This window comes from Lentinula edodes (assembly GCF_021015755.1).
Source record: "Lentinula edodes strain Le(Bin) 0899 ss11 chromosome Unknown C8R40scaffold_86, whole genome shotgun sequence".
Classification (NCBI taxonomy): domain Eukaryota; kingdom Fungi; phylum Basidiomycota; class Agaricomycetes; order Agaricales; family Omphalotaceae; genus Lentinula; species Lentinula edodes.
Window position 1 is genome coordinate 65,087 of NW_025764392.1, and position 21,553 is coordinate 86,639.

The 21,553-nt window shown below is 45.8% G+C and overlaps 6 protein-coding genes across 6 annotated transcripts; 4 read left to right on the plus strand and 2 right to left on the minus strand.

Annotated features, from left to right (window-relative positions):
• Nucleotides 1–7,437: 7,437 nt before the first annotated feature.
• C8R40DRAFT_1178571 (uncharacterized protein) lies at nucleotides 7,438–8,946 on the plus strand (the record flags this gene model as incomplete). The annotated part of the gene is made up of 10 exons (XM_046232885.1): nucleotides 7,438–7,491; nucleotides 7,542–7,667; nucleotides 7,727–7,849; nucleotides 7,902–8,006; nucleotides 8,059–8,145; nucleotides 8,202–8,261; nucleotides 8,311–8,427; nucleotides 8,482–8,691; nucleotides 8,742–8,840; nucleotides 8,899–8,946. 10 exons carry the CDS (start codon nucleotides 7,438–7,440, stop codon nucleotides 8,944–8,946), a joined length of 1,029 nt encoding a protein of 342 aa, XP_046078943.1.
• A 218-nt stretch (nucleotides 8,947–9,164) lies between these two features.
• C8R40DRAFT_1012082 (uncharacterized protein) lies at nucleotides 9,165–9,400 on the minus strand (the record flags this gene model as incomplete). The annotated part of the gene is made up of 2 exons (XM_046222869.1): nucleotides 9,165–9,268; nucleotides 9,328–9,400. Coding segments are annotated over 2 exons (177 nt in total), but the record flags the coding sequence as incomplete, so codon positions are not given.
• Nucleotides 9,401–14,558: 5,158 nt separating this feature from the next.
• Nucleotides 14,559–15,207, plus strand: C8R40DRAFT_1178573 (uncharacterized protein; the record flags this gene model as incomplete). Its single annotated transcript, XM_046232886.1, has 2 exons — nucleotides 14,559–14,897; nucleotides 14,956–15,207. The coding sequence occupies 2 exons, from the start codon at nucleotides 14,559–14,561 to the stop codon at nucleotides 15,205–15,207; spliced, it is 591 nt and encodes a 196-aa protein (XP_046078945.1).
• Nucleotides 15,208–15,461: 254 nt separating this feature from the next.
• Nucleotides 15,462–16,698, minus strand: C8R40DRAFT_1075308 (uncharacterized protein; the record flags this gene model as incomplete). The annotated part of the gene is made up of 6 exons (XM_046226842.1): nucleotides 15,462–15,725; nucleotides 15,772–15,918; nucleotides 15,973–15,995; nucleotides 16,057–16,313; nucleotides 16,371–16,463; nucleotides 16,580–16,698. The coding sequence occupies 6 exons, from the start codon at nucleotides 16,696–16,698 to the stop codon at nucleotides 15,462–15,464; spliced, it is 903 nt and encodes a 300-aa protein (XP_046078946.1).
• A 2,338-nt stretch (nucleotides 16,699–19,036) lies between these two features.
• On the plus strand, nucleotides 19,037–19,784 carry C8R40DRAFT_1178575 (uncharacterized protein; the record flags this gene model as incomplete). The annotated part of the gene is made up of 4 exons (XM_046232887.1): nucleotides 19,037–19,204; nucleotides 19,262–19,339; nucleotides 19,396–19,590; nucleotides 19,650–19,784. 4 exons carry the CDS (start codon nucleotides 19,037–19,039, stop codon nucleotides 19,782–19,784), a joined length of 576 nt encoding a protein of 191 aa, XP_046078947.1.
• Nucleotides 19,785–20,107: 323 nt separating this feature from the next.
• C8R40DRAFT_1178576 (uncharacterized protein) lies at nucleotides 20,108–21,185 on the plus strand (the record flags this gene model as incomplete). Its single annotated transcript, XM_046232888.1, has 3 exons — nucleotides 20,108–20,506; nucleotides 20,564–20,644; nucleotides 20,694–21,185. 3 exons carry the CDS (start codon nucleotides 20,108–20,110, stop codon nucleotides 21,183–21,185), a joined length of 972 nt encoding a protein of 323 aa, XP_046078948.1.
• Between the last annotated feature and the right edge of the window lie 368 nt (nucleotides 21,186–21,553).

Genomic DNA, 21,553 nt, shown 5'->3' on the forward strand with positions numbered 1-21,553 from the left:
GTTTGAGAACCGGTACTTTATATACAATCATTATTAGAGGTCTTTGTGTTCTTAGTGTGGGATTGAAGACAATGACCGACAGTATATCCGAAGAAAGACACTGTTGTTTAACAAAGGTGAATAACGACGGTCGCTTATATGAAAGGGAGAGGGGAGTGAATTGTCACCATGGTTGACAATATTTTCAAATCCTTCGTACTGACTACAATGGGGTCGGCATTCCCGAGTCATTGTCGCGGAAAACCTGTGTCCAAACATTAGAATTAGATACAACAACCGAGAAGATAATATATACACATACCTTTGGGACAGGGTACACATGTGTGACGGAATTCCCTTTGACCAGTAATGTCAAATCTGTCCTGACGAAATGTGAGATCACATTTGACAAAGGCACAGTCGAAATTCTCCTTGTCGTTGGCGTTTGTAAACATAACCACCCGCAATTGAGTGACCGATACAAATCATCCACCTCGCTGATTGGTTCCATGATAATGGCCTCAACATACGTAGTCACAATCACATCTTGGGAAACAGGATGAGGATGAGAGTGTTTGATGAGCCTATCGATTGTTCCTGCGAGTATTTTTCCTTCGTCGCTGGAATTTTGACGATACCCCGTGGAGTAAATCACCCGTCCAAGTGCCGCCCCCCCTAGAATATGAGCTTGTCGGGCTACCTTGCCGTCCCAGTGTGAGTACTGAACACTATATATTCTGCACAATTGGTGCACAATGCGATCCAGAGCCGATCTATCGATATGCACAGGGGTCTCGGTAAACTCCGTACTGGACCAGGCCGATAAATCAGTCCCAGCAAAGATACCGCAATGATCTTCATGATCAATGTCGGTCAGCATCGTCAAGGCTTCACCGATCTCTTCCCGGAGTTCCGGATAGTTGTTCAGTAGCAACTGGAGATTGGCTATTCGACCGTATGAATTCATCATCGTGACTTCAACCTCGCCTAGAATGCAACATAAATAAAATAAGAAGGAATGCTTGAGAAATGAGCTCACCCAAATGCCCATTCTTTTTAATCTCTTGCAACAAATGGTTGATACGCTCAAACACTGGGGTACTCCGAGCATATCCTGGGCCCATGTTTTCCAAGTCAGTTATGATATGAAGCGCAAGATGGTGATTGGATGCAAGAGTGACGTCAGGAAACAGTTCTAGGACTCCACGTAAATAACTCTGGATACGGGCTTTGTAGTAGGCTCTTGAGCTCTGAGATGTCTCACGAAGAAATATGACATGCATTCCACGAACTAGCTCCAAAAAGTTCAACATCATCTGGAAATGACGAGATTGTGGTTGCTCTTTATTGCTATAGCCCCATACTCGAATCAAGGTCACAACCAAAGAGATTGAGCATACAACTTTGTATTCATCAGCACTAAGCTTGCCTGCAGAGGGTATACCCCATCTTGAAGGTGGTGCTTGAATCCAACTGGGAAGCACAGAACATGCCATATCCGCCCATATTTCTCCTAGAAGATCCTTCCCAATGACATTCCGTGGGGAAGTCTGTTTGAGAAAGCTGTCACGATGCTCTTGACGCTAAGAAAGCAAATGAATGACGGCTCGAACACAAGGATACTTCATGTTAACTGACCCACAATATCAACCGTTGTGCTAATTCCTCCTTTTTGAATGCGCCACCAGAAACGTTGGAGTCAAATGGAGGAATTCGATACTCTATACAGAGCTTTTCAAGATGTTTTAGTAATTGAGACATCATTATGGACTTCGGGGGTTCGTCCCCCTCAAAAATCCATTTGAATTGACTGTATCGCATCTGCGAAGGATCCTTGTCATTCTTGGCTCCGTTTTCTTGACGCTGTTCCGAGATACTCAGAAGTATTTCAATGCAGCTCAGGAAATATACGTACATAGACCATGAGTCGTCCAGCAAGGGTTTTATTCAAGTCATCTAGGTTGTAAAGTATGTTCAGATCTTGACACAACGCTCGAAGAATGATTTTTTTCTTGTTGAGTGAAGGGGGTCTAGCTTCGAGGTTGAGTAATTTGGATTTGAGTTTTTCAAATGCCGAGTCTTTACTGTAGACGAATGGCGGCGCAGGCCGCGATACAGGTGGTAGAGCATTAGCATTTATGACAGATGAACCGATCGATGAAGGGATGGATGAAGCCACCGATGGAGCCCTTGATAAAGGATTCGAGTTGAAGGACTTTGCAAACCAATCAATATGTGAGTCAGTTGTGAGGACAAAACAGACAGACTATATCAGAAGCTTGGGATTCTGAGATTTCCGCTATGGGGTGGCGCTGATGTGAGAGAAGCTTCAGAGCCAACAAAAGTGTGCAAAAGAAAATACTCACCTCCTCTCCCGAATTGTTACCCTCCCAACCATCCGGGACCTGATTATAGTCAAGGGGTGGGATTGTAGGTACTTGCTCAGATTCAAGGGTCAAACGCTGTACTAGCTTCAGTGCACGTAAGTAGTCAATGACATGCAAGACTCACCCATTGCAGAATCTGGTCTACCATTTGCTGTTTGCTACTAAGTCCCGTACGTAGCTTGAGCCAGAAGCACAGGTACCACAGAACCCCTTTCTTCTCTTCCAGCAAGAGAGCTCCTAAAGACGTCTCGTTTTCTCGAATTTCATTCAAGAAATTGCGTAAGCTTGCTTTGGACAACTTTACGCGTTTTTTGCCTGATAAGTCTGGATGAAGTCCATCCCCGCTGATTTTCTCATGATCAATACCCCATATTTCACGAAGATGGGTTTTGAAAAGGCCAAGGTATCCGAAATGCATATCATCGATGACAGTGAAGAGGATGGGATCCCAATATGGCAATTCCATTAGCTGCGCGAACCGGATTCCGTGAGCCTTGTAGATTGCTTTGCGTCGTGCCCGTGAAGCAACCTTCCATTCAAAAGCCAGCTCCCTATGTTTCACAGGGTCCCGCATGATCCAAGTTTCTGGATCAAGGTTATGGATATCACTGATTGGTAGGAGACATCGTCTACAGAAGTAGGTATGATTGTGGGCAGCAAAGCCTGAAATCTGGATTGCAGCTTCCGTGTCACAAACTATGGGGAGCAGTACTACAAAAACCTTTCGACCGATTTGATGACGTGCTGTACGCGTGAAGTACACACCTTCCCAGAAAGCCAGCAGTTGCTTGACCAGAATCCGTAAGGTATGATTGACGTGGTGTTGTTTGGGCTTTCCAGGCATGACAGTAACCAGAAACATATACTCTTGTCGATATCGAAGATGCTCCGGTAGTGACAGAATTACCATGTACAAAGCTGTGGACTGGATTTGAGCATGAGTTTCTCGCTGCCCAAACAGATTGAACCCGTCAAATCCAAGACTCATTACAAGTTGAAGATCCGGATTTTCAGCAGCTCCTTTCTGAGATGTTACGAACGGCTGCCCATCTACGCCCCTGAATCCACAAAATACAACAGAATCCACAAAGTCTCTTGTCATTGTGTCGGAGCTCGTTGGTGATTGGCATTGCTGATGCTCTGCGATAGCATCTTCGATGCCGGGCACAGCTAAGATTCTCCCAATCCACGCTTTTAGATCCTGGAAAACCTGCTTTCGAATTGGGGCCATGAACAAACACTTTCCACTATGACGAGTGTGCCACAATGTAGTTCCACACGGCGGTGAATCCGGGTCTAATCTCTCTTCACACACAGGGAAAGGAAGGTGCGCTTCATGTGCATCCTCAGCCTGTTTGAGCGCCTCGTTGGTGAACGGGGATAAAGCATAACATTTTGGGCATGCAATCGCGACGTGTAAAGTAGGATTGAGTTCATACTGGTCAACGATAGTGTGAATATCCTTCGGGATCTGCGATGGGACTCTTGATTGAATCCCGCTTCTTCTCACAAACCCTTCGATGATCCCACGCAACAGCGCAAGATTTACCCGCATATGACGCACTGGACTCCGGAATTTGATATGCATGATCAAAGCGGCTACAAGGATGGGAGTTGCATCTGTCATTTGCCTCAGAGAAAAGCGACGACCTAGGTGAATTTAGTCACTGCGACTAACGATAGGATAGTACACAACACATACTATTGTCAACTGTGGATCCATCACGTCCGTCAGGATACGCCTGAGATACCCATTGCCTCTCCTTTATGCGATGAAGTTTCCCCAACGCTTCGCGAAGCTCCTCCTCTACGTCTATATCCCCAACTAAGCGCTGTTCCAGCGGCGATGTTTGGATCGTCTTAATCAAGCTGCATAACCTTGATTTGGTGTCCAAAAAGCGGCTGTTGGCTATGATAGTGGTCTTCAGAGCGAAGTCGCCAGCGTTCACCTGTAAAAGGCTCTCATGATCTGACAAAACATAAGGAATATTCGGAGAGGGATCTTTGATGAAAGTGAGCTGAGTTTCGCAGTCGTATAGAATTTCCAAGCGCATGCGGGTTTCGGATACCACAGATTGTAACCAGCCGCCGGTATCTTCATCATTTGTATCTGGGCTAGGATTATGACTTCCGCCAAAGCAATTTGGATCTGAATGGTTGCTTCCGCCGAGAAGGTGATTTTCGGAAGGGGATGATTGATCTCCATGCAAGAATGACTCGGGTGCAATGTCAGACCCTGAGGCCTCTGGTACTACACTAGGTGATGTCGACACTGTTTGCAACCTGTCCGCCCTACTTAGTAGAGTTTTCCTGAGACGTTCCCGATGCCGATGCTCAGTAAGAGTGGACTGGGGGATCAGTAATCCCTCCGGATTCTGCTTGAGACAGTCTTGACAACAACATGGCTGCAAATCCGAATTGACCGAATTAGCTCTGCAACGGCGAGCCATTTCATGAGGGAGTTGAACTCGCAAGTGAATGTAACGATCGAAAGAGGTTGAGGAGCAAACGGTGGGGCCTGATAGCCCGTTGCATGATGGAGCGAAATTAGCGACCTGTCACCTCCTGTCACTGGGCAAATTTCTAACCATTTGGCACTTATTTCCTATCGTGGGCATCAAAAACGTTGGAACACTCCCGTGTGTTGCATATGCCAAGAAGCTCACGTGGAAAAGAAAGTATAAGGTACATTTACGGGGTTTCAGAACCGCTCCCTGATGGAACCAGATAGCATCACAGACTTGGAGACAGGAAGTCCTACTGTTTGTCGATTGATCAAACCTCGAGTGCGAAGTAATGCTGACCATTCATAGCCTTCTGGATGGTGGAGAAAGCAAACATATGACTACTGCAGCTATTATCTGGATGGTGATGGGATTATCCAAAAGATTTATCACGATCCAGATGTGGAAGAATCATAAGCCAGTACGATGCAATGTTGTAATGATCCTAGGAACACTGAAATCGAGTGCAGAAGGACGAGAGGACGAGCGAAGACTCCCCCTCCACAGAAAGGAGCTCTTAAGAAGACCGAAATCCTCGGTTAGTGATCCATCTTCTTTGTAAAATTCTATACCGACATCCGCTAGGTTCCTCCAAACATGCTGATAGGGGGTCTACCCCAGTGAGCTTCGAGCCTCAGGCGCGGCCTCCGAAGTACTTCTTGCGGGGAAATCCCCGAACGAGTGATGTTAGGAACAATTCGTTCGGACTGACAAAATTAGAGACAAATCGTTTCAGGTCGCATGACAGCGAGGGAGAGACTGCCTGGCACTATAGTCAATCGCCGAACGACCTCGACGCTCCCCCTCCTGAGACCGCAACTCCCAGAATGTTAGGGACAATATATGTCCACAAGGATACCAGGGATGGGGGCTATCAATTATGGGTTTGGTGCAATCACGAAGGCAGAGAGCGAGAGCTCGGGTGGCGGCCTGTAGATCTGGAGAATGAACAGTTCACACACCCCAAGTTTGCGACGAGGTCGTTGAAGTTGACTTCTGCAGGGAAACCTAGCTGGGTTCTGAATAGCACGTTGACGACGTACCGCACCAGGAGTACAAGGCGATCCAGGTCGCGACCCGCCACGGGCTCGACATTGGGTTTTACACCTGAACCAGAGTCTGTGAGTGCAGCAAAATGAGCTCTGACGTGTATCATCTGAGTCGTCTTTTCTCTTGTCCCATCGTGATCTTGTATGGTACGAGTTCCCCACGGCTTGTAGTGTGAGTTCTATATCTGTCATGCCCTGACCACAACCAACCAATCCCAGCACCATCCCACATGCTTCCTTACACCTCTCCAAGACATCCCCGAGGTAGTGCACCTCCCCAAGACAGGACCACGGGTACTACGCACCTCCCCAAGACTATCCTGACAACCTCCCGACACGCGTACGAAACTCCTTAGCACCAGCCCCATTAAGTACAAATCTCGATCAAATGTCTCCCTTGACTACTGCCTCATGTCCCCTAGGCTCTGATGTTCCTTTGTTCACTTCCCATACCTATTTAAGTAGCTCCGTAACGTCTCCAAGCGCCAGCTTGGTATATTTTGAACACACACCCTTTTGCATAGGTCCAGTCCCTGTCCCTTTGTACCTGCTAACCATACGGATTTCTCTTTACTCTCTGTTTCTCTACTTCTGTTTCTCTCTACTTCTGTCTATTGTCTCTCTGATCATCTATACGATCGAATATATGCTTTCACTTCAAGTCTAAGCCTTCCGAGTGAGTCCCCGAGCTCCCTCGAACATTACTAAAGCTCCCCAACGCCTACCCGCCTTGGTGAGCTACCCTTCCCCAAACCTCCCAGAGCTCCCTAGCTACTTCGTAAGCTTCGGGACCTCGATCTAGGTAATGTCGAAGCTACCCCTCACGTCGGACTACGTATTGCTTCTCCGTTACCACCTCCCACACTCGAGGACGTCCATCCTCAAGCTCAGCCCCCAGGGACCTACCCTTCCTGACATATCCCTTCTCGGGAGCTTACACTCTCGAGACCCAGTTGCATATACGACCTACTCGATCCTATATTGACGTTCTAGCAAGTACAACTCCTACTACGCAATACTGTACGGTCCCGCACTCTTCCTTAACCTCCCTGGACCTCCTAGGGACCCCCTCAAGGGTCATCATCTCGTCGTTCCAGACACTACTAGGTCATTCTCGTCCTCGGTCGCGGTTCTCGTAGCTCCCTTCGAGCTCCAGCCTGCTCCTAGCACGCTACAACATAAAACTTCATATACCAAACCTACCCTAAGACCCATTTTGACCCAGGTCTTACAATATCGAGACCACGTAGTTTGACTCGTGGAATCGCCAGTGCAAAGCTACTGCAAACGAGGAGAGAAGGGAAGAAAGGACGAATGAAAATATCCGTGATTACTCATGATCAGTTGTCATAACTCCGTCACCTGATACAACAAGTCCGTCGCGTCGCTTTAGTATGATGTCACATCGAATTCCTTTAAGTGCCATTCCAAGTTATGGCCCCATGCTGTACACGAGGCTAAATGAACAACATCTTACTGAAAACTTTCACTCGCGACAGTGAAGGTTGGTACATACTAATGAATGCAGAAGAAGAACAACCTGCTCATCATGGATCATATGCTCCATCGCCGGTAATCTTTCTTCATATTCCTGTTACTTCGAAACACTGATTCTCTTCCAGCGGGCATGCAACTTTCTACCGCACTCTTATAGGGACGACGACAGGGCCATTGACAGCGAGGATGAGACGATAGAGTATTGTAAACGCTCTAGTGAGGATAGCGACACAGACCGGAGCATCCTGAATGTTATTGAGTTGAATGCTTCTGCGTCAATTGATTCCATTGACCACATGTACTTCCATAGGGCTCAAGCAGTACTCCAAGGCCTACCACGAGCGATTTCGATATCACCGAGAATCTCATACTTGGATTTACGACAAGCGCGTTCATCCTGTCAACCACCGATACTCAAATCCTCAGAAAGATGGTGTGTCTCTGAAACATACGCCCCTCAGTATGATATATATTTGCGTTCATAGGAACCAGTCACTACTTCGAAACCCATCATACGTGATAGTCAGATACCCGAGTCCACGGATAATGCGACTATGCCGTTGAAACCTGAAGCTGTATCTAGGCAGATAGTGAGCAGCTAATTTGCATAGATCTTCGATAATGCTGATCTACCATGCAAAGACTACAGAGCATATCATGAGTGCCATCGAAGATATTCCAGTGAAAGCGTCTTCACTGTTGACCACTGATATTCCGATGAGGAGAGCTGTGGGCGCATGCATTTTGTGAATAAAAGTTACATATCTGACAATTTTCCCTCGCAGAACTCAGCCGGCTCTCTACCAGGACAAATGATGGACAACCGCGATACTTCCAAGACAAATGTGAGTTTATACATATATTCCATACATAGATTTGGTAATTACAACATAGGCATCTTTTGAGAACTCAGCTTATCCTTTGCAGGGATCAGGTCGTCCTTCTGAGGGGTCAGAATGTCATTTGGAGGAGTCAGGATGCCCAAAACATGAACCATTTCAAAACATGGTTGTGAGTGTATGATTACCATGCATTTGTTTCATAGGCTAATGTTCCATCGAGTAGATAGATCATCTTCAACTCTCCCAAGTTCTATTCAAGGCGGGTGCTCTGATGTACCTGCTCTTCCTAATCAGAGTGCTCCAAAAGATTTATGCAATGTTTCGGAGCCAACCCCTCACTGTTTCTGCTGGAAATTTGACTCTCAGTGTTTTATTGTTTCTTCTCATCCAATACCATCCCTCAAAGCAAGCCCAACTCAGAGTGGTTCAGAAGGTGGGTGTTACACCAGAGTGATCACTTGTTTTACTCATTTCCCTCAAAAGTTTGAAATTCCTCAAGTCGCAGTGGATTCTATCGTCTTCGTAGGGTCCTTTACATGCGTGTCATTTGTTTTGCAAGTGATTCTCATTGTCGGAGAGTTAGTAGGTTACTAGGCAATGTTTCGAAATTACCATACCATAAATATCGATGCCTTTTCAGTGTGTAAAGTTCATGTCAAATGAAGATGAGCATTATGCTACTTTATAGCATTGATCAGAATAATACATAGTCGTACAGATAGATTTCATTATTGCTCCCCATCAGATCGGCAAGTTGCATTCTTTCGTGAGATATTGGACTGCGAGTAGATCGTTCTTGTTCGAAAGTGTGTACACCCTTTGAAACTTCAGGTGCGTATGCCATTCTTGAGGAGTCATCAAAACTACAGGCTCTGTAGCATTGTGAATATTGGTCATTCGCTTTTGAAACCAATTTTCGGCATCTTTCGACCAATATCCACAATTAAGTCCACATGTTTTCCAAGAGTTCGGACGGGGCCACCAGGACCGTGTTGCAGTTTGTTGTATACCTTCCTTCGAGACAATGCCTAAACAAAGGAATCAGAGGCAGATGCGAAGAAAGGTACACACATACCTGTAGCAACCTCGTATGTACCACATATGAGGTCCGTTTCTTTGCTGGTTAATTGGTCATCCCAAAATGCACGACCTCGGCCCACTTCCCACACACAAAGTGCATGTTCCCCCTCTTGCAGAGCATGTACGGTAGGTCCATCATAGACATCATTTTTATCAACAATTTCGCGAGCTAATCGAGCAACTATGCCTCCACCTAACAATGCCGCACGACCCCTGGCTGAACGTAGAAACTCGTTACGAATAACCTCATATCCATGATAATCTTTTAGATCAGGAAGAAATCCTGCTGGACGAAAGCCCAAAACCGCAGGACGACGGCGTGGAATCACCTTGCATATTCGAGGAGGATTGCTAGCTATCAGAGTATTGAAAGCAAGGCCCTCTTCAATTAAGCATTTGATAATATCCACCGTTCCTGGACCCCACTTCCTACGAGCTATTTCCAAAACAGTGGCTGCGCTGCGTAATGCAATTAGATATGGCTCATTGTCTGTAGCATCCTGCGCCTGTATCAAGAAATGGTATCCGTGATACGAGGTTAAGACATCAACCTCAAATGGGATCTGAGGTCTCATGAGCCCATTCCTGATAGCCAAATCGTATTCTTGGGGTGCATGTCGTAGATCTACTGCATTCAACAATTGCATGACAAGATTGATTATTTGTAGCTTGATGTGATTGTGCGGTCCATCAGGCACAGGGGGGCGTCCACATCCAAGCAGGCCCAATACTTTCTTCCAAACTTTAGGTAGAACCACGACTTCTCTATTGTCTTCGCTAGGTCGTTTGAGAAACCCGAATCTATGGTGGGCAATGTCTTCAATGGCCTCTGAAAAGAATATGGGTATCGTTGGCGAGTCCTTTTTAGGATGAAGACGAGCAACATAGGCATAGGAGGAAGCGGGGCCGACATCATGGCCCGCTTCCTCATTTGATTGCAAGGGCATAGAGATAAAATAATCATCGTCGGGGTCATCCTCAAGGGAGTCTAAATCACAATCACCGTCAGGATCCAGGTCCGTGCAAATCTCCCATTCATCAGCAACGGAATCATAACGCCGCTGGCTCGGGCCATATCTCTCCCAGATATCCTCATAGTTGCTCCTTCCTACAGCTGTCCGCACCCTGATCCCTTCTACAAGGTCCCAGTAATAGACACGAGCACCTTTTTTACCTGGAGGTCGATCTCTCCTAGCATTTTCTTCTCGCTGTAAGTGAGACTGACGTTCAGATGCAGCCTCGGATGCAATGACTTTGAGTCTATGGGCTTCTCTGCATTGGATGAATGTGAATAGGTCCTCGTTGTTTCGGGGAAGACTTCCGCCAGTGATACGTGGATAACGTAGTTTAGGCTTGTGAGTAGATACTTCGGTTTTGTTGAAGGAATGGTCTTCTGATAACGGTGGCGGATAAGAAGTCTTTGTCGCAGAAAGCATGTCAACCGTGGTAGAATTGGGAATCGGAAACGTGATGGGATTGGGAAACGGGATCACGAAATTGAAGAATTTTGGGACAGACCAATCACAGATTTGACCCCAGTATAGCATCAGAGGCATTTTTGAGTCAAGGAACACAGGGAGCCAGGGAAGACACCCAGAATTGTGCACATCGACAAATGCACCGACCATTGGAATATCCATAATCTGATGAAAATACGCAAGCCATTCAGAGCTGATTGATGTTTCTTTACGAAGTAGCTCTTGCCATTCCCACTTCGCAGGGACAGGTCCCCGGCGAAGTTCCGCATACTCCTTCTGTCTCTTTCCCAAGAAAGAATCGGGCTCGTTAGGTGGAATGTGCAACGCGACGATATCAACCCATTTATTCTCCAAATGATACAGCATTTGAAGGAAGAAAGAGATACAGGCAATCAAAGGAATAAATGCTTGACGAGATCGCATTCCTGCACTACGCGCCTCTGCTTCCGTTCTCCAATGTGCATGATACCCATAAAAGTTTGGTAGTGGCCAAAGGCGAAGATCATCAGGAATTGCTAGTCGGTTGATTTTCATACAGGCACGTAGAAACGCGCGCATATTTCTCTCTAACGAGTTCCAATCTTCTTGTAGTGACGAACTGAGCGCGTAAGTTTTTGACAGGCCGTCTTTTTCAATTGGTAGGGTACTGAATCCATGGTCAAGGCATTTCAAGAAGTGGAATTTGAATGGGTTGCTGCTGGGCGCGAATCCCAGGAAAGGTATCGAGGAAATCACCCAGCGTGGTGTATAGAAATCAGGGAGCGTGGCTGAGTTTGGACTAGGATTCAGACTTTGTTCTCTGGAGGGCACGATGGGAAAGTTGTGTGGCTGACGATTGAGGCAAGTGAAGACGACATCGTCTATCAGCGCATGGAAGCTGGATAGGTCAGTTTCCTGAGACGTCGCAAGCATACAAGTCGCCTCTATAATCAAACAGCATTAGGAAATATATGTTATTCATTACAAACAAATACTCACTTTCCATGAGTTGGACGTACACTTTTGCGTTTCGGTGGTATGATTGAGGATTGAGAGGTAAGAAGGTCTCTTCGGACGTCGTCAAATTCCAGTGACACCAGAAGAAGGGTTGATGCTGATGATGTTGCGATGAGTTTACTAAACACGTCTATTCGTATTTGTCTCAGCACTTCAAGTCCAGTTTGACCAGAAAGAAGCCTGACAGCGATCTAGTTAGAGAGCACTGTGCCACTGTCGAACTCAGGATTCAGAAAATCCTAAGTCATGTGCACCACGTGCTTGAACATTCGACCTCCATCGAACATTAATCTTTACTAGTACTGCTTTCTCGCAGCTGCTCCAGGTTAGAAACTGGGAGTTAGCACAGATCATATATGTCAAGCCTGGAGGCCTTCAACACCCGGACAAGAACTCTGGGCGAATTCTAAAGATCTCAAGTCCCAACTTCACGTGAAAAAGAACAACTGGATGTTAGGTGACATAGGTAAGGAACGATGGCTGAAAAGGATGACAAAACTGTAGGACCATCAAACGAATATAACGATGTAGCTGATAGGCCAGGATAGCGTAAGGTGTGTATTCAATTTTTTGAATGGAAAGCTAACGAACAAAACTGTGGGCATACAGAATAAATACAACGAAAAGGATGGCATGGTGAAGGAGGCATGGTGAGACGTGGTCAGCACGACTATAATTGAGGAAATGAGGTGCATAGGTAAAAGAATGAGGTGGAGAAATAGGTCACGAGCTACTAGCACTCAACTACAGATCAAAACGGAAAGCAAGGGCCTAACCCCTAACGATGTGCTTCAGAGGAGTTCCTTTTTCAATGTGATCTCTGACGTTCCTCGAGAACCTGTGATAAGAGCATTAGGAACTGCATGACCCCGGGACTTGACAAAATCTTTACTTACGCGGTGAGTACTCGTTTGATTATTTCATCCCTCTCGTTATTCTCATACCTAGGCACGCAATCTAAGAACCTTTCCGGCTCATAGACAGAGTAGAAGAATATGGCGATCTCGCCCTTGAATTTCTCCCTCACACCGTACGTTTTCAGAAGTTCGTTATTGTTGGGAGATCCTTGATCATATGTCCCACAGACGTAGTAACGTCTTTGATCAACGATGACTTTCAGCTTGTAGATGTCATCTGCGATTGTGTCTGATGAAAAGCCACTACGAACTTCAATGAACCGTTGGTGCTTGTGGTGGCTCGAAAGGATGGACGGAAACTTCTTCTTCTCAGCTATCACACGACCCATTCCGAAGTAGAGACCCGTTGTTGACCCTTCTACCTGTGGAAGCAAAGCGTGAAATTATTTCCAATAAAACATACGACTTCAAATATTTTACCTTATCAAGTTCTCGGGGCATGATACCTCCGTTGAACGGAGTAATAAGTAAGGTGTGACTAGGAGAAAGACGTCTCCTTGCGACGGGCGTGCCATTCCTGGAGGAACGAGACTGGGCTCGAGATGAAGAAACCATATCGAAATGCAGAGCAGGCTGAGTGAAAACAACCGAATTGCGACAAGGATCTATCTTTGTGAACCGCTTCTTAAAGACTTCAGCACGCTCTGGACACGACTCTTTGACATTTTAGTCTCTTAATTTTTTCTAATGTTTTTATCAATCATTTTGTCATACAAAGCGAACAGTCGTTTCAACGTGCGTGCTGGCCAGTTTACAGATCATCCAGCTAAACTCGTCGTCACTTAGCATCGACAAAAAAGATTTTTGCAAAAAGTTTAGGGCTCCAGTGACCCTCAGGTAAGTGAAAATGGTACATAGGTTTCTCTGAGAATGCTAAGACATTTTCTAGCAGGGTGAGTCTTTCCTTCATTCTCGTAGCGTTTCGTTCCGATGTCATTCAACGCCCAGACGAATAGAGACTTATGAAAACAGTCCGACTTCAGAAAATAGGAATTTTTTCATGAATGAGGAAGATTTTAGTCACAAATTCTGTATGAAATCGAGGCTGATGGGGATATGCAACCCTGTATTCGCTCTATCTGTTGAAAGGCTGCAAACTTGGTAAAGTTGAACACCCGATATTCCGGGCGATGCAGGTTCTCCATACATGACTGATTTAATTAGACATGAACCCTACTTGGGCAAGTTGGCCTTGATAACATGTCGCGGTACATTGCTGCCATTTTCCACTTTTGAGAAGACTTTATCACATTTTAGTTTGCTCATTGAGGATCCAACTACATGTACTTCTTCGTAAAATGTATAACCTAATATATTCCTTTCCAGGACTCGTTTCAAGACTCTTTGTGATTTCAATAACAGAATCGAGATCAGGAAATCACATCAATCTGGCCCTCGAGCTAAACCCAAAAAGAGAGTATTAGCGAGATTAAACGAGTACTTGCCAAGTCGCAGGGCATTGCAGGGGTGCTTGCTAGTGTAGCCCGGCTGGAGCTTATCGATGGCAAAAACAGGTCGAGCTAGTCATAATACCGTTGGTCAAAACTGCAGTATTTGGAAGAGACATTGTGGGGTAGCCTCATGTATACGTAGACAGCAATTTACTTTGAAACCGGAACGAAGATGGCATAAACACGTGCATTGGTAGCACAGGATCCGACATATCTAGCCATATACATGGCTTCGAAGCTAGCACATTGGATAGAAAGGTATACGTATTATAACTACGTTGCTACACGCAGATATATCATGGCTCGCGTCACTCGAGCAATGAATTGATTTGTATTTGATGAGGTGGTAGGAAAAACTTGAGGATATCTTAGACCCCAATGTCTTCCGAGCTTGCTTCTTCCACCGCAACGTATTCGTCTTCACAGATGGGGGTTTTGAGCCAGGCTAGTCTCATGAACAAATTTCTTTCTTTCTTGTTGAAGCTCCTACCTGATCCTGGTCATCCGCATGGTCCCGACGGTCCTGCATCACGTCTATTTAGTGTGTTTGCGGATAGGACACGCAAAGAGGCATTTATTGAATTGAGCATCATTCTCGGGTTCACGATACTCGTTAGTTGCACCTATAAAGTGGTGAGTAGCTGCAAACTCCGTACCATGTTTCTGTCAGAACTGATAACTTCGATCAACGAAGCTCTGCTATATGACGATGCAAACGTATTCTTGGATGTCCGGATACTTTCCGTGGACCACCTGACTCGTTGTCCTCGCGCAGCGAGAGAAGGCCGTTGCACGGAAGGAGGTCATGATTGTGCAACAGACTCGAACTCTTCAGTTGGACGTCGAGATTGCGCTTTACAAGCGTCTTGCTGGAGTTCTTGAGCATTCCGCGGCAACTGCTCGAGACAGAGCCAGCGACCTCGAGATGGAAAAGGAATTATTTGTGGAAGAGCTTATAAGGGATGTTTGTGATAATTCAGGACAGCTCTCGGCTATGCGTCGTACGACCGCCACCAACGAGGAATAGTTGCAATGTATACTCTGTAGTCCGAAAAATCTATCGATGTAACGTGATGACCAAAGCATATCTCGACCGCAAGAATCATCAAGCAGTAAGCAACCCCTAGACTTAGACGTTATAGTTCACTAGTCTATCTTTGAAGCTTTCCTTTCCATATTATGAGACAAAAACGCGAAGTACGACGACTTTTACAACTGGCTATTTAAGTTATCGCAAGTTCATTTATGCCTGTACATTCTTTTGTCATCCATCCGCTCTAATCAAGGACAATCAACACGCACCAGTAACTCTCCCAAGGTGTCCAACAATTCCGTGACTTTTGTCAAAAAAGGTGACGATGTGGTAGCAGGTATCACAGGAGACGGGGAAGTGGACGGTGCCGCAGGAGAAGATGACTTGGAAAAGTACCCTGAAAGCTGCTTTGACGTTGCTTCTGTCCACAAAGGCAATGACCACAGCGATAACGCAAAGATCACCCCCATCACGGTGAGGACTATCCGCCCAATCCTCAGGATAGATACGAACTGTAGATTGTCTCATACTAGAACTTCTGTTAGGAGAACAACTCACTAGCTTTGGCATGATATACCAGAGCTTGGGGAATTTGAATGCGAGGTCCTTCTTATCCTCGATCCACAGTATGATCCTTGTGCACTGTTCGCGATTCCCGTCACCGGTGGCTATCATTCGACAGCGACCATCTAAATCAATATAGGCCTATCATACCAGGTCAGCAGGGTATACAGAGCGTCAAGAGGACAAGATACCTACCAAGGAATTCACCCAGGTTTGATCTGTGAGGTGAAAAGAGATAGCTCAGCGAGAGAGATATCTTAGTGAGAGATTAAGATTTACCATTTCCGTGCTTTAGAGTCTGTAATTTTTCGGCACGCTTCACCTCTAAAATTAAAGCACATCCTTTAGTCGTACCCATGATCACTGCTTGTCCTTGGTTTATGAAAAGGACGGGAAGGGGAATATTAGAATTCTGAGCCATATTAGTGGTACTCATTTTCTTGAGCCTTTCGGGCATGACTTTGAACCATGCAAGCCCTACGCAAGTATCTGTCGTGACAACTGCTTTCGAGTCCGGAGATTTGGCTGAATCAGTGCTAGAGATTCGTCAGGCAACTGTATACGGCTCGATTCCTGGTATATACGATACATACATTCTCCCAAAATACCTTCTTGGGTCCTCTAACTTATATGAGTCGTCTGGGCCAAAATATAATGTGCTCTCCCATGTTTCGAGATTGAATTTCCTGAAGCCGGATGTAAAAGATATGAAATTTGTAGATACCTCGAAGGGCTTCGCTCACCAAAAACCATTGTACAAATACCCTACGAGACATTGCTTCTCATTTTCAAGAAAATGTACCCCTGTTGCCACGATTGGATAGGTATCGCCTTCACCGGGTTCTCCGAATGGTTTGGGGCGAGGGAGACAATCATGATATTTCCACCTCCCTGAAGCTGTACGTCCAAGTCAGTTTGCATGGTGTGTACTCATCACCAGGTCAACAATTACACGTACTCTTTTCGAAGAGGAGCACGTCAGTGCCCGAACAAACAAGGAGATGGTCGCCGCGCTGATTGAATACCATGGTTTGGATTACTGCGTCAGTCTTGTAAATGATTTCACTTTTCCGTCGACGAATCCACCTCTGGTTTTGTTTTCAGAACATTTATCAAAACATTGAGGACATGTCACATACCGTAGTTGGGTAAAAGCATATCACATCGCCGTCCATGGTACCGACAAAGAGAGCATCATCTCTCCATGTGACAGCGGTGAAAGGACAGTCACCCTTTTCTTCCCAAGTCGTCGCAAATCCACGTTCTAGGCCGTAGACGCGTACCATGTTATCATTACTGACACTCGCCAAATAACGTCCATCTACTGAGAATGCCAATGCATGTACACAATCCGTAGGGGCCTCTATGGTGCCCAACTGAGTATAAGAAGTTTTCATGGTCCTGAGTGGCCGTTCTGTTGTAGTGGTAAGGAAAATTCTAAGTCACATCTCGGACACGAGGCTTGACACGAGCAAGTTGTCAGTACCGACTGATGCGAACAATATTGAAGTTCGGCTAGGGCACAGTGAGACGACATTGTCTCTCTAGATCTGTTCAAAAGACTCCTCAAACCACACTTAATCGAATATATATGACGTTAACTGCAACGACACATTGGAGTCCCTGATGTGAGACCAACACGAACAGATGTATATTCGACAATTCTTGGTAATATGTAGGTGATATCCGATGAAAATGAACATGCGAAATTCTGTAGTTAGTAGAGACAGAAGAATGAATATAGCGTTCTGAGAGAAAGGGATGCAGCTGACCAGTCAACTATCAGAGCACTGCGAAGCTGTTAAGATCATGTACACCGTGTAACCATGCCAGAGCCACAGGGTGTCTAAGTGCGGAAGACGAGTGGGACAGTAGTGAAGTTATTAACAACACCGCCGTTACGCCGTTAGTCCCCGGAGATCGAGAGTAGAGAAGGGAGGAACTGAGAAGCAGCCAAGTCGGAGCGGCGGTATCGCCGGTGACGAGGAGCGAGCCAGAGGACGTCTAGTCCTAAGGTAGCGCAGAGAGTACTTCAAGGCATTGAGCCTGAAGACTTAGAGAGCACAGAGTGGAAGAGGGAATCTAAGTCGATCTAAGTTGATAATTAAACTGAGGAACTACAGTAGCGTACAGGCAGTATTTATATCTACGGAACGGCGCAGCGGTGCGGAGCGCCAGACTAACTACTAGGAGCTATACGAGTAGTACCTGCAGGGTAGAGTAAAAGACAATAAGAAGAGACTAGAACGAAAGGATATGTGTAGCGAGAAAAAACAATAGGAAGAGATTACAATAAGGAATGGATCTTCGGAATCCCGAGCGGCGGAATGGGGGCCCGCGGCATGGACTTGACAGAAGCTTGCAAATATAGCAGCTGTATATCTTCCCTCTTTTCGTTTAATAATGCAGAAATTATAGAGTGTAGAGCCTTCAGCTCTTCCAACGGTCGAATATAAGGAAAATTCTTCGAAATATGTTGAATAATATACACGCAGCAAAAGATTTGAGTTTATACCTTGTTAAATTGTTGAATTTGTTGCGCCAAACTAGCTATCTCGGTGCGAAGGCGTTCTATTTCACTTGAAGCAGACGTGATTTGTCGCACAAACTGAGCAATTTCAGCCGCCTCGTTCGATACAATGCGCACCTGGGGAAGAGACATTGATGGTCTTGAGTAAGGTGCAGGTAATGACCAGCGTCCTGATATAGCTTAAGAGCTTGCTTTCGGGCCCCGGCTGTTTCCTGCTGTTCCTCGACCTTTCCTTTCCTTTTGTTTTGACCCCCTTTTCCAGTTACGTTTAGCCTGATTGGGAATAAAGGACGGATCGGTAACGATGTTGAATTCCCCAGATATGATAGGTGAAATGTTGAATGGTCCTATAGAGTGAAAAAGAGGAGTACTACCAACAGAGTTTGACTCTGTGGAGTGCCGAGCGGTGTCATGAAGAGTTCGAACTAGTTCGAAGTAGCGTGATTTATTTCTTATTGACTGCATGTGATGCGTGACTTATTCACTACTTACTCTCTATCTCTATCTAGTCCGGTTCTAAACCGAACGTAGATACCCAATGGACGACAAAAGCCTTGGTCTGATGCTTGAATGTTCCTTTAGAATGTCATGTTTGTGATAGTTGCTTTATCTCGCCATAATGATTTTGTTGTTTGTACGTCCTACCACTACTCTAGCTGCTATAAAAACTGAAAGGGATCGTTCGGGTAGAGACCTATCCTTCCCAATTTCTTTAATTCTGCAAGATACATGGACACTCGCCACACACTTCATCCAACAAGTACAGCGAGTCTTGACTGTCGTTCACTCGATGAAGAATTCCAAAGTCTGTTAAAGATGCTGCAAGCAGCAGTCCACGAGCACGAACGTGTCTTTTCGCAGCGTTACCCAGGTCTTGAAAGCTATAAATTTGTTGAGGTATGTCCGCACATCCAATTGACATGTACCAATCATGCTTGATCTTTGACGCACCAGGAACGACCACCGTCTTTCTGCTTCTTCTACAAAGAAATTCTGAAACTCAAGACTTTGGTCAGAAAGTTATTGACTGAGGTACGTGTGGCGTTCGACATGGATGGTACATCTTCACTTATACCTCCGTGAATTAGATCGCTCGGGTCGAACAACCACTAGTTAAAATCAAGATGTTCCTACCGTGTACACTCACGACTTGTGAGCTTCTCATCCAAGCGTTCGACGATCTCTACGTCCAAATTTGCGAAGTGGACCGGCAGATCACCCTCGCGCATGTCAAAGCTATAGCTTGCAGTGGTAGGCCAAGTGGTATCTCTCTGGAAGACCAGGTACGTCCATAAACTTTTGAGATTTTTCCGTGATTGATCGTGACCCTCTGGTGTTCAAGATCCAACAATTTTCTTCTATTTTCCCGTCTATGTTTGTTCAGACTTCTAAGATCACTGAAACTCTGAAAACTCTACTGCGTCAAGTAAGTTTCGCGCTGTTGTTCCTCTTGTTCGTCCGCTTAGAACTCCTTTAGACTACTCTGATTGAAACCATTATTCCATTAATGCCGTGCAGAAGTAATACTTCTAGCAAGTAGCTCTCGCACTAAATAGCGCCTGTTTAGATAGCGCGTAGAAATCAACTTGACTCAAGGCTACGTATGCCTCTCTAGACACCGAATATAATCAACGTCTTTCATACTGACACCTTGTGGTGATTGCTAACAGTTCTATGTACTTCCATTGATTTGACGACATACGCGTCGGCTAAATGAACCCCAACTGATCCACTGATAAGGCTACACGATTATTTGAACCACGGCTGAGAATCTGACTCTTTGTCGCCCTTTGTCACAAAATGCTACTTCCTGTCGTACGTGGCGTACGTGGCAATGCTGAGGATACCAGTGACTCCGAATCTTCTGCTATGGACATCCAAATTTTGGATGAGAATATGGAACCTGGCCTAAGTACAGCATCCCAGGATCCATTGCAGATTCCATCCCAGATTTGGACGCACGCTCCTTCACAATCTATACCTCAGGAGCCGCAGTTCACAGTACAGATCCCGCAAAGTCCATTCACGGTGCGGGTTTCACAAAGTGCTTCAACGATACAATGGCAGCCTCCTACTCCCAACCCTCCCAACCCTCCCACTTCAAACCCTCCCCAAACGCCAGGCAACTCAGACGCCATGATGGCTGATCCGGATGCCACCCCAACGGCCGCACAATTTGGAAGCGACGTATCACTACAGGTGTGTAATGTTGACACTGAGTGAATGTATTGGACGCAGTATATTAAAATTTGTCAGCATCCACCTTCCAAAAGGAAAAGACGTGCAGTGTCTTCTCAACCCATCTTCAACCAAGATCAAGAGAATGGCGAAGACATGGTAAGTATATCGTGCTCCCTGTTCCTAGATATTCTAAACCCTCCATCAGTTGAAAACACTGCTTGAACATCAAACAAAGATGATGCATACGCTTTACGATGGTATACGGACATCAAATGCTGAAGTCGTCAAAAAGCAAGATGCGAAAATCGATAAGTTGACTGATAGCGTTCAGCATAATTCGACCGTATTGGATCGCGTTCTGGAGGCATTGGATATTCAATCAGTCAAGAACAAGGGCAAACAGCGGCAGGAGGATATGGACATCGACAAAGAGGAGCGCTGTCAGGGTGACAGTGGCACCACAACGAATGAAAAAAGCAAACCGGATGACAATCATGCTGACACTGATGGCTCGGGAGATTCGACCCAGGAAACTCCTTTCAGTTATGCCACGAAAAAGAAAGCAAGTCCTCGTTCAGGAGCCTGTCAAGTCCATGCCGCGGGCCTCCATTCCGCCGCTCGGTACTCCGAAGATCCACTCGTTATTGTAATCTCACTCTTATTGTTCTTTCTCGCTACACATACCCTTTTGTCCTAGTCCCTTCTTATTGTCTTTTACTCTACCCTGCAGGTACTACCCGTATAGCTCCTAGTAGTTAGTCTGGCGCTCCGCACCGATGCGCCGTTCCGTAGATATAAATACTGCCTGTACGCTACTGTAGTTCCTGAGTTTAATTATCAACTTAGATCTCCCTTCTCAACTTAACTCTTCTCTAAGTCTTCAGGCTCAACGCCTCGAAGTACGTTCTCCTCGACCTTAGGACTTTGACGTTCTCTGGTCCGCTCCTCGTCATCGGCGATACCGCCGCTCCGACCTGGCTGCTACTTAGCTCTCCTCCCTCTCTACTCTTGCTCTCCGGGGACTAACGGCGTAACGGCGGTGTTGTTAATAACTTCACTACTGTC